The sequence below is a fragment of the Hylobates moloch genome, unplaced genomic scaffold, assembly GCF_009828535.3.
Source record: "Hylobates moloch isolate HMO894 unplaced genomic scaffold, HMol_V3 SCAFFOLD_14, whole genome shotgun sequence".
Classification (NCBI taxonomy): domain Eukaryota; kingdom Metazoa; phylum Chordata; class Mammalia; order Primates; family Hylobatidae; genus Hylobates; species Hylobates moloch.
The window spans coordinates 53,769,028-53,782,421 of record NW_026652289.1 but is presented as its reverse complement, the minus strand read 5'-3'; the positions used below and the strand labels follow the sequence as shown (position 1 = coordinate 53,782,421).

The 13,394-nt window shown below is 53.4% G+C and overlaps 1 protein-coding gene across 3 annotated transcripts in view; it reads right to left on the bottom strand.

The window, feature by feature from the left end:
* Positions 1-260: 260 nt before the first annotated feature.
* Positions 261-13,394, bottom strand: part of SCAMP2 (secretory carrier membrane protein 2) — a 38,454-nt gene continuing 25,320 nt past the window's right edge. Inside the window, exons 2-10 of one of the 3 annotated variants that reach the window (XM_058427390.1) lie at positions 11,687-11,755; positions 11,127-11,225; positions 10,476-10,604; positions 9,173-9,290; positions 8,459-8,587; positions 7,620-7,779; positions 5,749-5,850; positions 1,903-2,023; positions 1,455-1,755 (exon numbers count right to left, since the gene is read on the bottom strand). In XM_058427390.1, the coding sequence (XP_058283373.1) occupies positions 1,621-1,755; positions 1,903-2,023; positions 5,749-5,850; positions 7,620-7,779; positions 8,459-8,587; positions 9,173-9,290; positions 10,476-10,604; positions 11,127-11,225; positions 11,687-11,755 (1,062 nt within the window). In that variant the 3' untranslated portion in view covers positions 1,455-1,620. Of the gene's footprint in view, positions 1,756-1,902; positions 2,024-5,748; positions 5,851-7,619; positions 7,780-8,458; positions 8,588-9,172; positions 9,291-10,475; positions 10,605-11,126; positions 11,226-11,686; positions 11,756-13,394 lie in introns of all 3 variants that reach the window. The other 2 variants (XM_032174968.2, XM_032174969.2) reach the window with 2 other exon arrangements.

The following is a 13,394-nucleotide window of genomic DNA, read 5'->3' as shown; positions in this document are numbered from 1 at the left end:
GCGTCCGGGAGGCTCCCAGGGCCCCTCCCCAGGACCCGCAGCTCGGAAAGGAGAGCTACTGGCACGAGAAGGCGCCTTTGGAAGAGGCCGCGTTGGCTTCCCAGGCCTCCCAGCTGCTTTTCACTTTTCTGAGGAACGGCCTTGACGACCTATTTATTGCATCTTAACTGTCCCCACTCTCCAATCTTAGCAGCAGCGCCCAGCCCCTAATCCTGTGGGCTGCCCCGTCCTCCCAAGTCCACCAGACATGTGGGCCAGTGTTGTCTGAAAATGTCTTTTTATTTTTATTTAAGCACAAAAATTGAGACGTAACATATACATTTGTACATAGAGGGGAAAAAATACCAGAAATGAGTTTATAAAACCCCAGCCGCTGCTAGTATCATTCAGTGGCTGGGGGCCTGCGGCTGCCTCAGGCCCAGAGCCAGAGGCTAGTTTTGTGGGAAGGCCCCCCAGTCCACACACCCACTCGGCAGCATCGGGAGGCAGGGTGCTGGTTTTAAGGGTGGACTCTTAGGTGTCTATCACAGTGACATACCCCTCGGGGTGTAAGCCAGACTCCACTGGGTATTAGGGGGCCCTCCGAGAGATGGCTCATCAGTCCCCGCTGAGGGATGCGGTTCTGGACTGGCTGGCTCTGCCCTTCCTGAAAGTCTGGATGCTGCTGATGGGGAGCATGGGCGGGGCAAGCGGCATCTGAGGCAGAGAGAAAGGCAGCCGTCCCTGGCGGGGCGGGGTGGGGGGGGGAGTCACAGCAAACCAGGGCCAAACCAACCACACCAGGACAGGCAGACCCCACCCTCCTAGAAGACGCTGGGCAGGACAGCTTGGGGTCAGTGTCCTTGGTTCCTTCCAGTCCCCAAATCCCAACCAACGGCATTGCACATTGAGAAAGTCTGAAGAGAGTAAGGCTCAGCAAGGGAGGGCTCCAGAGGGCTCAAAGTGCCATCCCCTGCAGGAGGGTGCAGAGGGCTAAAGGGCTGTGAATCGGTTTCTGAGGAACACGAGGCAGGGAAGAGCTTAAGGCAACCAGCCTTCTCTGGATCCGTTTATGAGGCAGAGAAGAGCTCGAGGCAACCAGCCTTCTCTGGAAGCCTGGAGACAACTGGAGTGTCTGTCCACCAAAGCCTGAGATCTGTCCACCAAAGCCTGAGAGAGGCTTATTCCCAGCCCGGGCAGGAAGGGCTGGGCTGTGTCTGAGAAGCCAGATTCAGGCCAGGCCTGCAGGGTGGGGGAGTCAAGGCCCAAGACCCTGGCAGAAAACTCCAGCTGGGGTGGGCCCAGGTCAGCCTGTGATCCCAACTGTGTGGGGGTGTCTGTGTGTGCACAGGACGAAGAGAACTTCAGTCCCACTGCTTCCAGAGACAAAAGAATCCTACCAAACCATCACCAGAGAAGGAAAGAGAGCTTTGTTTTCTTTGTACATAGAGGGGAAAAAAAAAGTCCCTGTCCCTTCCATTCCAGGGAGAGCTGGTCGCTGAGGGAGGAGGAAGAGCCACGGCAAGAACCCTGCCAGGTCTGTGCTGGGCACAACCACCACCACATAAGGCACCCACGGAAAGTGCAGCTCAGAAGGCAGGCGAGAGAAAGGCTGAGGGGGAGAGAAGAGAGAGAGGAGGACTAATTCCCCTGGAAGGCTCCTTGGGCAGCAGATGAAGCAGCTCTGTGGAAGGTTCTGCTGCTGAAGATGCCCTGGGAAAACTCCTCCTGGGCCTGCTGGAAGCTGGCCCCTGTCCGGCGGTACAGGGAGTGCACCTGGCGAAGAGGGGTGGGGTGAGAGAAGCCTGCCCTTTGGGCCCACCAGGAAGCCCAACTGCAGCGGTGAAAAACATCTCGTGGCAAGGGCAAGAAACAGTTGCCTGCTTCCTCCCATTTGCTGTCAGCCCTGCCCACACCACTCACCCGCTGCAGGAGGAAGACTGAGAGCACGGCACAGAGGGTGAAGAAGCCAGCCACCACCATCATGATGACTGATATGGCCAGGGACTGTTTCTCCAGTGTAGACAGGGCTGCAATCCAACCGCTATAAAGGGAAGAAGAGGCCAGATGGAGCAAAGTGGGAGTGGGCTCCAAGAGTCAGCATAAGGGGCTCTTCTCCAAGTGGCCGCTGTGTCTTGACCATCACCTTGGCATCTCCCCACAGCACAGGGAGCCCTATGAGCCAGAAGCCCTTGGCCTGTGAGGCCAGACCTCCGTGAAGGCTGACAGGCCCACACTACCCCATTCACAAGGGGAATCTTCTGGTTATGTGAGGTCTGAAAGGGAGGATGTGGTTGCTGCCTTCACAGAGTCAGAAGTAGCACTGGGCTGGGTGCTATGGCTGTCACCTGTAATCCCAGCACTTTGGGAGGCTGAGGCAGGAGGATCGCTTGAGCCCAGGAGTTCAAGACCAACCTGGGCAACAGAGGGAGGCCCTGTCTCCATAAAAAATTAAAAAAGGCCAGGTTCGCGCCTATAATCCCAGCAGTTTGGGAGGCTGAGGAAAGCGGATCACTTGAGGTCAGGAGTTTGAGACCAGCCTGGCCAACGTGGTGAAACCTTGTCTCTACTAAAAATACAAAAATTAGCTGCGCGTGGTTGCACACGCCTGCAATCCCAGCTACTCGGGAGACTGAGGCAGGAGAATCACTTGAACCTGGAAGGTGCAGGCTGCAGTGAGCCAAGATCATGCCATTGCACTCCAGCCTGGGTGACAGGGCAAGACTCCAACTCAAAAAAAAAAAAAAAATTAGCTGGCTGTGGTCATACATGCCTGTGGTCCCAGCTACTTGGGATGCTGAGGTGGGAGGATCACTTGAGCCCATGAGGTTCAAGGCTGCAGTGAGCTGTGATCACACCACAGCACTCTAACCTGAGCAACAGAGTGAGACCCTGTAAGGAGAAAGGGCTGGGCACAGTGCCTCATGCCTGTAATCCCAGCACTTTGGGAGGCCAAGACGGGTGCATCACGAGGTCAGGAGATCGAGACCATCCTGGCTAACACAGTGAAACCCCGTCTCTACTAAAAATACAAAAAATGAGCCAGGCGTGGTGGCAGCCGCCTACATAGTCCCAGCTACTCGGGAGGCTGAGGCAGGAGAATGGCGTGAACCTGGGAGGCGGAGCTTGCAGTGAGCACAGATCACGCCACTGCACACCAGTCTGGGCAACAGAGACTCCATCTCAAAAAATAAATAAATTAATTAATTAATTAATTAAAAAGGTAGCACTGGGCCGGGCCTTTTTCTGCTGCTTTGGGGGTGGGGAGTATGGAAAGCGTGGCTGCTCACTCCTGAGGACCCACCTTCTGGGAAGGAGGATCACTGGCCAACTTGCTGTCACCTGTCTGAGCCCCATGTCCTCATCTGTAAAAGGGATATCCTCATATTTCTTGACATCAAAACTTACTACAAAGCTACAGTCACTAAAATAGTGTAGGACTGGCATAAACATAGACATATACATCAGTGGAATAGAACTGAGATTCCAGAAATAAACCCATACACCTATGGTCAGTTAATTTTTTCTTTTCTTTTTTTTTTTTTTTGAGCTTGAGTCTTGCTCTGTAGCCCAGGCTGGAGAACAGTAGCGTGATCTAGGCTCACTGCAACCTCTGCCTCCCAGGTTCAAGTGATTTTCCTGCCTCAGCCTCCCGAGTAGCTGGGATTATAGGCACCTGCCAATGCGCCTGGCTAATTTTTGTACTCTTTGTAGAGACAAGGTTTTCCCATGTTGGCCAGGCTGGTCTCAAACTCCTTTCTGACCTCAGGTGATCCACCTGCCTTGGCCTCCCGAAGTGCTGGGATTACAGGCATGAGCCACCGTGCCCGGCCGGTCAATTAATTTTTGACAAGGGTGCCAAAACCATTCAAAGAGAAAGGGTAATCTTTTCAACAAATGGTACTGGAACAACGATATCTACATACAGAACAATGAAGTTAAATACTTATTTCAACCATATACAAAAATTAACGTAGGCCAGGCACGGTGGCTCATGCCTGTAATCTCAGCACTTTGGGGGGACAAGGCGGGAGAATCACTTCAGGATCACTTCAGAATCAAATCCAGAATTTGAGACCAACTTGGGCAACATAGCAATACCCCATCTCTACAAAAAATTTTAAAAATTAGCCAGGCATGGTTGTGCATGTCTGTAGTCCTAGCTACTCAGGAGGCTGGGGCAGGAGGATCACTTGAACGCAGGAGTCAAGGTTATAGTGAGCTATAATTTTGCCACTGCACTCCAGCCTGGGTGACAGAGCAACACTTTTTTTTTTTGAGACAGAGTCTCACTCTGTCACCCAGGCTAGAGTACAGTGGTGCAATCTTGGCTCACTGCAACCTCCACCTCCCAGGTTCAAGCAATTCTCCTGCCTCAGCCTCCACAGCATCTGAGATTACAGGTACCCACCAAAACACCCAGCTAAATTTTTTTGTATTTTTTGTAGAGATGGGGTTTCACCACATTGGCCAGGCTGGTCTCAAACTCCTGACCTCAAGTTATCCACCTGTCTTGGCCTCCCAAAGTGCTGGGATTACAGGCATGAGCCACGGCACCCAGCCAACTCAAGCCTTCTGATTCCCAGTACAGGTGCAAACGGCAGTCATGAATCACAGCTTTTCTACCAGGGTCTTACTTAGGTAACAAGTAATGAAATTGGGTCACTGGTCAAAAGGGACCAGATTAACAACAGCAGGGCAGGAAGCATGAGTGGTGGTGGGAGGGCAGCATGCACTTGTTTGGAGGGCAAGGGGAGGAAGCCTTTCTCTCCCTACTTCTCTGGACTTGCCAGCTCTGCCAGAGGGAGGGGACCAAAATAGCACCGCCCTTCCAGGCTCAGGCTGTCAGCCAAGTGCCAGTCTGACCTGTCTGCAATGCTCCCTGTGCACTGGGGCAGAAAGGAAAACATCAGCCATCAGCTTTTCTTTTGAGATTAATTTTGAGCTGAGGACTGAGGTACCCTGGAAACTCAAACCAGCCGTATGCTCAAAGAGGGCGGCCAGAAGAAGCCTGTCCAGGGGAGGTGAGGGACCCGTCTCCTTAAGTTACAAGGCATCTGGAAAAAGTCGCAGCTCAGAGTCTGCAAAGGCCGGGGCATCCATCAGCTTCCAGGAGGGTGTGGCAGGAGAAAAGGAAGAGGCTGCAATCCAGTGCAGGACACTGTCATGGTAGCCTAAAGAGTCAAGCCAAGTTCACCCACAACACCCTGGAAAGTGGAGAGCAGGGAAAGATAGATAGTGTCTTTTTTTTTTTGATACAGGATCTCACTCTCTCACCCAGGCTGGCATCCAGTGGTGCAATCATGGCTCACTGCAGCCTCAACCTCCTGGGCTCAAGTGATCCTCCTGCTTCAGCCTCCCAAGTACCTGGGACTATAGGTGCATGCCACTGCACCAGGCTAATTTTTTTTTATTTTTGGTAGAGACAAGGTCTCCCTGTGTTTCCTAGGCTGTCTCGAACTCCTGGGCTTGAGCAATCTGCCTGCCTCGGCCTCCCAAAGTACTGGGATTCCAGGCATGAGCCACTGCACCCGACCAATAGTGAGTGTCTTTTGATGTCTTTAGTATCAAGGAGAAAAAAAAAAGTGAGTGGCTACTGATGAAGAAGTGGAGAGAAGGCCCAAAGCAGATCCGAGCTGGCCCATTCATCCACTCCCCGCCATGGGAAAAGCAGGACACTGGCGGGGCTCTGTGGGAGCTAGAAAACAGGGCAAGAGAGGCTGGGTCCCATATCCAAAGCCATATCCCTCTGTGATGCCCAGGTCTCACCTGTCCCCCAGGCCAGGGATGCCAACCAACTGGATGATGTAGATCCCTATTTGACAAAAAAATACAAAGAAGAACACAAAGAAGCTGAAAGAGTTGTCGGACCTGTGGAGAGAGAGGGAAATGAGAAGTCACAAGGGGGCTTGGGCCGTGTTCCTCAGCATCCTTACTTGGTGTGACATCCCTCCTCACTAGGAGCCAAGAGGCAGCATGGGCAAGAGACAGAGCTCCAGAGGCCCAGCCACGCCATCTATAAGGACACACACACACCCCCCACCATAATCAAGAAGAGCTTGCCTTTCACTGCCTTCCAATTTAAGGAGTCGGTGCTTGACCCCTTCCTCAAAGAGCTGATAAAGTTGCTCCCCCAAAGGACAATATAAAGAGCCTAACACTCCTGCAGTGAGCCAAGATCCCACCACTGCACTCCAGCCTGGGTGACAGAGTAAGACTCTCTCTCAGAAAAATAAGTAAATAAAAAATAAAGAACCTAACACTCCATCTCCTGGAGTACTTGCCTTTCATAACAGGCAAGAAAAACTAAGCCAAAGGTGTAAATCTCTTAATAATACAACTGTACGAGGCCAAGAATTTGAGACCAGCCTAGCCAACATGGCAAAACCCTGTCTCTACTAAAAACACAAAAATTAGCTGGGTGTGGTGGTGTGCGCCTGTAATTCCAGCTACTTGGGAGGCTGAGACAGGAGACTCATTGAACCTGGGAGGCGGAGGTTGCAGTGAGCTGAGACTGCGCCATTGCACTCCAGCCTGGGTGACAGAGTGAGATTCTGTCTCAAAAAAACAAAACAGGCCGGGCACAGTGGTTCACGCCCGTAATCCCAGCACTTTGGGAGGCCGAGACAGATGGATCACTTGAGGTCACGAGTTCAAGACCAGCCTGGCCAACATGGTGAAACCCCATCACTACTAAAAATACAAAAATTAGCTGGGTGTGGTTGCATGTGCCTGTAAGCCCAGCTACTCTGGAGGCTGAGGCAGGAGAATCACTTGAACCCAGGAGGAGGAGGCTGCAGTGAGCTGAGATCGCATCATTGCACTCCAGCCTGGGCGACAGAGCGAGACTCCCTCTCAAAACAAAAAAAACAAAAACAATAGAACTTGAGGATACGTGGTAACAAAGAACAATGAGAAAAAAACAAAACCTGTACATCTGACTGGAAGAAAAAAATATTTGGGAAACAGGGGACACCAGACAAAACTCTCTCACAAGCTGAGGACTTCCATCTCTATGTCCTTGAGGGCTAGATCACAGTGAGGGTTCAGGGCCTCCAATGGTACAGGGATGGTTCAGCCACTACCCTAACCCCTCTTCCCAGGGCCTGCTGGGCTCCCAGCCCTGAAAGCATAAACCCTGAGGTACAATTCCAGAACCCCTGGGGGTCTGTAAGGTATATCCAGCTGTGTTCCCAGTATCTAGCTTAGGTGTTGGCACTCTTGAGTTATTGGGAAGCATCAATAGTCATGGAGAAAGAGGCCTTGAGAGCACTCATCTGACACTACCAGAGAAGCACACCTTAGAGCCTCAGAAGGGAGTTCCCAAAGAGCGTCCCCTCCCCCTTCCCAGTAACGGCATCAGCCAGACTGGGAGCAGTGGGATGGCAGGTCCCTTCTCTAGGTCTCCTGTGCCTGGTCAAAGGACAGGGCCCAGAGCAGACCTCAGGTACAGAAACCGAGGAACAGGGCCCCCAATCTTTGCTCTGGGTGGGAACAGAGGCACAGAATGTAGGGAAAGTGGATTTCCCTACATTCTATTCTGCTCTAAGACTTGGATGGGGTCCCAGGGCCTATAGCCCTTAGCCTGCTACCCAGGATGCCAGCCATAAAGTCTCACCCCTTGCGCCGGCCTCACTCACCTAAAGGCCTTATAGATGGGTCGGTACCAACAAAGGAAGGCACAGGGAGTGAAGATCAGAAACCATAGGATGGAGAGGCCAAAGTCCACTCCCTTGGAGCTGTCGCCCGAGAACCAGGCCAGGCAGGCAAGCAGGTTCAGAAACAGAGTCACTGAATGCACTGGGGAAGGGGACAGGACAGTTATGACTTGTGCCACAGTGGCTGAGGGGCTCCAGTGTGGCAGCCACTCCCTAGGAGAGGTGAGGTTCATGCTGCAAAGGCAGCTGCTGAGACAGAGGAGCCCGCTCTGTACCTAGGCAGGGATAGTTCCCAAATCCTGGTTTTATGGGACCTCAAAACCAGGGATCAAACTACGTTCCTGAGAGGTGATGGGACAGCCCAGGTATCTGAGGGGTGTGGAGGGAGGATGCAGACCCAGGGCTGGTCCTTGGGGAAGGAAGTCTTTCTCTTAGCAATGCTTTTCCCTGGCCCTGGATGGCCCCTGATGGAGCTGCAGGGGGAGTATTCTTCCTCACCCCTCAGAATCCACAGGCCTGTGGGCAGGGAAGGCCTTCACCTAAGGAGGGCCTTTTAGTGAAGTGAGCTCTGAAGGAACTTGGAAACCTCTAGTTAGTCCCACCCTCCCTGATCTGTGGTCTGGACTGCTCCTTTCAAGGAGGTTTCCAGACAGGGGGCAGCCTGTGGGCAGAGGCATCTCCCCAACCCAGCCCAGGCACTGAGGAAGGCTGGAGTCTGCTGAAAGCCTGTATATACCAGGCAGAAGCAGCCAGAGCCAAGATGGAGCTCTCAAGTCACACCCAATTCGCCCTTGCGCTTGGAAGGCAGGAGTAGGACTTACACATCCACAGATAGTAGAGCATCTTGCATATCCGCTGGTAGTCGGCAGGGATCTCTGTGGAGAAATCCTGATAGAAGCAGGGCTTCACAGGGCACCACGAGGGCAGGGGGGGCCAGTTGTTCTGTCTCACTGGGTAGGGGAAAAAGAGTGACGAGGTAAAGGCCCAGCCTTAGAAGGGGCATCGAGGTGCGTGCACGCCAGCACAGTGTATGGGCCAAACCAGGGTTCCCAGAGGGGCTCCAGCAAGCAGGGCTTGGAGTCTGCATGGAGCATGGAGTGGGACAGAACAGGATAATGGAACCCAAAGAGATACCAACAAGCTCACACGGAGATAACAGACCCCAAATGCACTGGGAAATACAGAGAGCTGAACAGCCTAGTGATTATTTTTATTAACAAGCAGCCCAGAAGTGTGAGAACTCAGTTCATCATCGTTAGCAAGGAACTGTGGGACCAATGCCGCTATGCTATCAAAGAATCAAGGAATTTTAGAGCTAGGAAGGAGTGCAGAAGTAATCTACAGCCATTACAACTACACTGCAGGTCTCCTGACTTGCAACTTACTGCTCTTCCCAGGACCAGCGTCCTGCGATGAGAAGAGCCCCACAAAACTCTGAGGCAGCTCAGGGTGAACGCTGAGAGGCCCTCCGCACAGGGTTCAGGACACTCTTCTATGCCAGGCAGGGCAGCCCCAGGCCCAGCAGCCTCCCTTACCATGCAAGTTGGCTACAGTGTTCTGCAGCTCCCGCTCCTTGCGTTCCAGCTCGGCAGCTTTCCTGTCCAGTTCTTCCTGCTGCTGGAGCAGGCCTGCCTGGGCTGCAGACACCACGGCCTGGAGAGAACAGGGGAGGTACAGGGACAGCCAGACACAACAAACAGAAACAGTGTCAGCCTGGGTAGGCAGGCAGAGAGGCCTTGCCCCAGGCAGGGACAGCCAGCAAGGAGTCTCAGAAGCAGTCCCCGCCCCACAGAGTGTCTTAGGTACCAGAGACCACCTTAGAGAGGCCAACCTGTCTTCCACTGCCCCCGTACCTTCCTGACCCCTTGGCCATGACTAGGCTCTTCTCTCCCCTCATCCCTAAGCTTGAGTTGGGAAAACTATCCCCGGTGGCTTCTCCACCTCTTCCCCATACTGGGTCAAGGCAGAGCTTAGTCATTGTGACCTTTGGGAAAAAGACCTCACAAGAAACTAAACTATAACAAGAAACCCACAGACGCAAGCCTCATTTGAAGAGCCTGGTGTATACGTGAGAAGGAAAACAGTGCAAGCCTGCTAGCAGTGAGTGGAAAGGGGAGACATGTGAGGGCAGATGGCATGTGCCTGAGCCTCAGGATCTGTACAAGCACCCTGCCCCATGGCCTGCCCCCAGGAGCTGCCTCCTGAGGTCCCCCTAAACTGCAACTGGCTACACCCCAGGACAGCCCCTTAGGTGTGGCCCTGCCCTGCCTGGCTTTAGTGGCGTGCAGAGTCAACACTTATCTCCTCTCCAGGTAGGGCAGAGCCTCTGAGTAACAGTAAGGGACTGACTGTATGTGAGGCTGAACAGACCTGGCCCCAGGGCCCTGCACCTGCTGGCAGCTGCTGCCATTTGGGCCAGGTTCCTCCTGAAGGATGAGACTACAGTCCTTTTTAGGGAGAGATCTCAAACTGGTCATCTCACAGGATGACAAACCAGGCACATGTGTACACACACACATGTATACACACACCAACCTCTCCAAAAGCTCTTCAAAGACCTAAGGCTGCCTTGGAGAGGCAAGTTGCAGGCACCGGGGGCAGAAGCAGGAGCAGAACTGACCCCACTGTGCCACGCTGGGGGTCTTGACCTCCTCCAAGTCTGTGACGTCAGTTGAGAAGGACCCAGCTCCCTACAGCCCACCACCCAGCTGCACAGAAAAAAAGACACCTCTGCATGTAAGGCCTGCCTCACCTCCACAGGGCTCTAGGGCCTGGGAGGGGTGCGGGGCAGGCTCCGGGTGCCCTGCCCTTCTTCCTGCTCATCTATACTAGGCCTACCTTCGGAAGCTTTCGCATGTCACTGTCTCTGAGAATACTTTCTCCTCCTAGGAGCATCTGCCTCTCTGAGAGCTCGCTCACTGCCAGGAATTGGGCAGGCAGGAACTTGCTGGCCTGTCTAAGCAGGAGCTGCAACACACAACTCCGCCATGGGTCATGCTCATAGGGGCAGCGAGGAGTGCGGCAGGAGGGCAGTGAGGCGGCGCAGTGGAGCACCAGGCACAAAGCAGGCAAGATTCACAGTATTTGGTGAAGGGACAAAGGAAGACAGGAAGGAAGGTGAGAATTAATGAAGTTAAAAAAAAAGAGAGATTCTGGGCCCCAAGGAAGAGAGAACAAGCCAAAGGCCCGAGGAGGACCTGGAGGGGTACAACAGGGACAAATCCCCTCTCTGGAGGCACCAAGGAGCCCAGCCTGGTGAGTAGAGCTTATTTCTCAGTGGTGGCGGTGGGTGGGATAGAGGGAGTAAGGATATTAATTGGCAGAGCAGCCCCTCTACTTATAGGTGACCAGCTCCAAACAGATTAGCAAGAGGGCCCTTAGGGGCCAAGGCTGAAAGCTCTCTGCTTGCCCCCAGCCTCAGGGCTCAGCTACTGGTCTGGGTGATTCCCTCACTGGAGAGAAAAGGCCAGAGTTCTTTGTCAGCAGCACCTGGGGGGTCGGCTGGGTTGGTTCCACCGATGGCTGGAGAACCGCTGGCTGCGAGGACCCAGGGAGTTGTGTGACAGGAACTGTTGTCGCTGCATTTGTCTACATGGAACAAATCAAAGGATAGAAGTGAGTGGGACTCCATTAGTTGGTGACGAGGGGGCAAACCCACAGCAGGATGAGTGATATGCCCCTGCCTGTGAGGGAACTCCCTCGGGGCCTGCACTGGGCCTTCCCCTGTGGCTTCCCAGCCAACAAGCCTCAGGTTCAGGCCATCTGATCCCTAACCCAGCACCCCTGGGCTCGCTGGGTCCAGCACTCTTGCGCACTGCCCTGACCTCTTTGGGGAGGGGCCCTGGTCACAGATCCCAAGGGGAGAATTTTACAGAGCATTTGGTGGCTTTCCCATCCTTACCCTCCCTCCCGGGTTCATGTTAGGACCGTCCCTTTGAGGACTGCCGCTTCTCAGAGCTGCTTCTGTCCTTGCCAAGGATCCCTGCCCCGGAGACCCCAGCACCACCCCAGAGGGCCATAGGACTTGGAAAGAGGGCCTGCTCACCAACCTCTGAGAAGGGGTTGAATTCCGCCAGGCTGCCCTGGGGGGCGTTGGTCAGCTGGGTCACAGAGGGATCCTGAGAAGGTGAAAAAGAGCCCTCAGACACAGTGGAGAAAACCCGGGCCAGGGGCCGGCGGGCGAGCTGGTGACACCTGACTGAAGCGGGGCTGCTGATCACCCTCCCGGGACCCTGATAAGCCTCTCTGGAAGGGTCCTGTGCCTGCCCCTGCCACACCACAGCTGCAGTCCCTTCTCCCTTCCTGGAAAAGTTTCAGCCCAGAAGAGACCCAGAGCAAGCTTTACCCAGAAGCTTGAGGGTACACACCACGCAGGCTCCTGTTGGTGCCCTATAAGTTTCAAAATGGTTCACAGTATTTACCTCTAGGGAGTGGGTTGTTTTTTTTTTTTTTTGCGGGGTGGGGTGCTGAGGGGCAAGTGAATGGGGTGGTGAGGGCAGAGACTTACTATTGACTTTATAACCTTTCTGTACTGTTTTACTTATTATTCATTTATTCCTCTTATTTTTTATTTTTTTATTCTTTCGAGACAGAGTCTTGCTCTGTCACCCAGGCTGGAGTGCAGTGGCGCAATCTCGGCTCACTGCAACCTCCGCCTCCTGGGTTGAAGCGATTCTCCTGCCTCAGCCTCCCGAGTAGCTGGGACTATAGGCGCACGCCACCACACCTGGCTAATTTTTGTATTTTTAGTAGAGACAGGGTTTCACCATGTTGGCCAGGATGGTCTAGATCTCTTGACCTTGTGATCCGCCTGTCTCAGCCTCCCAAAGTGCTGGGATTACAGGCGTGAGCCACCGTGCCTGGCCATTCCTCTTATTTTGTAAAAGACAGTCTAAAGTAGCCCGGCATAGTAGCTCACGCCTGTAATCCCAGTACTTTGGGAGGCCAAGGTGGGTGGATCACCTGAGGTCGGGAGCTCGAGACCAGCCTGACCAACATGGAGAAACCCCGTCTCTACTAAAAATATAAAATTAGCCGGGCGTGGTGGTGCATGCCTGTATTCTCAGCTACTTGGGAGGCTGAGGCAGGAGAACCACTTGAACCTGGGAGGTGGAGGTTGCGGTGAGCCCAGATTGCGCCATTGCTCTCCAGCCTGGGCAACAAGAGAAAAACTCCATCTCAAAAAAAAAAAAAAAAAAATAGTCTAAGGTTCTAAATCATGCTGCTGGCTGCCAGTACTGATTTTATTAAATCAGGCACACTTGCTAAGAGCAGAGATATGATGGGCTGAGGTGAAAATCCAAGAAAATGTTTTTGGGTTTCGGGGGTTTTTTAAAGTCTTTTCATAAAATCCAAGAATGTCCTCAGAACACAACCTTGTCTCCCTTTCCCATCTGATCTTGGCATGGGGCTCTGCCATCCTCTTTACTGCACCCCTGCTGGCCTGGGGCAGTTGTCTTCACCCTGCCCCGCCCCAAGGAGACCTCCTCCGCACCCTGCCCTTCCTGGTAACAGATGCAGGGCTCAGGTCCAGCTTCACAGCCATGCCTGGGCTCCGTGAGGAACAGCCCTGAGGGTGGCCAAATTCAGGGCTGTTCCTGCCTGTGGAGACACCACTCGGGTTCCACACCTCACCCCACACCCCTAATTATTAAACCAGATGCTTCCATACTTCAGGCCCAGCCTCACCTGCACCGGAAGCCTCTGTAGAGCCAGTTCTTTTTTTTTTTTTTTTTTTTTTTTTTTTTTTTTTTTTTT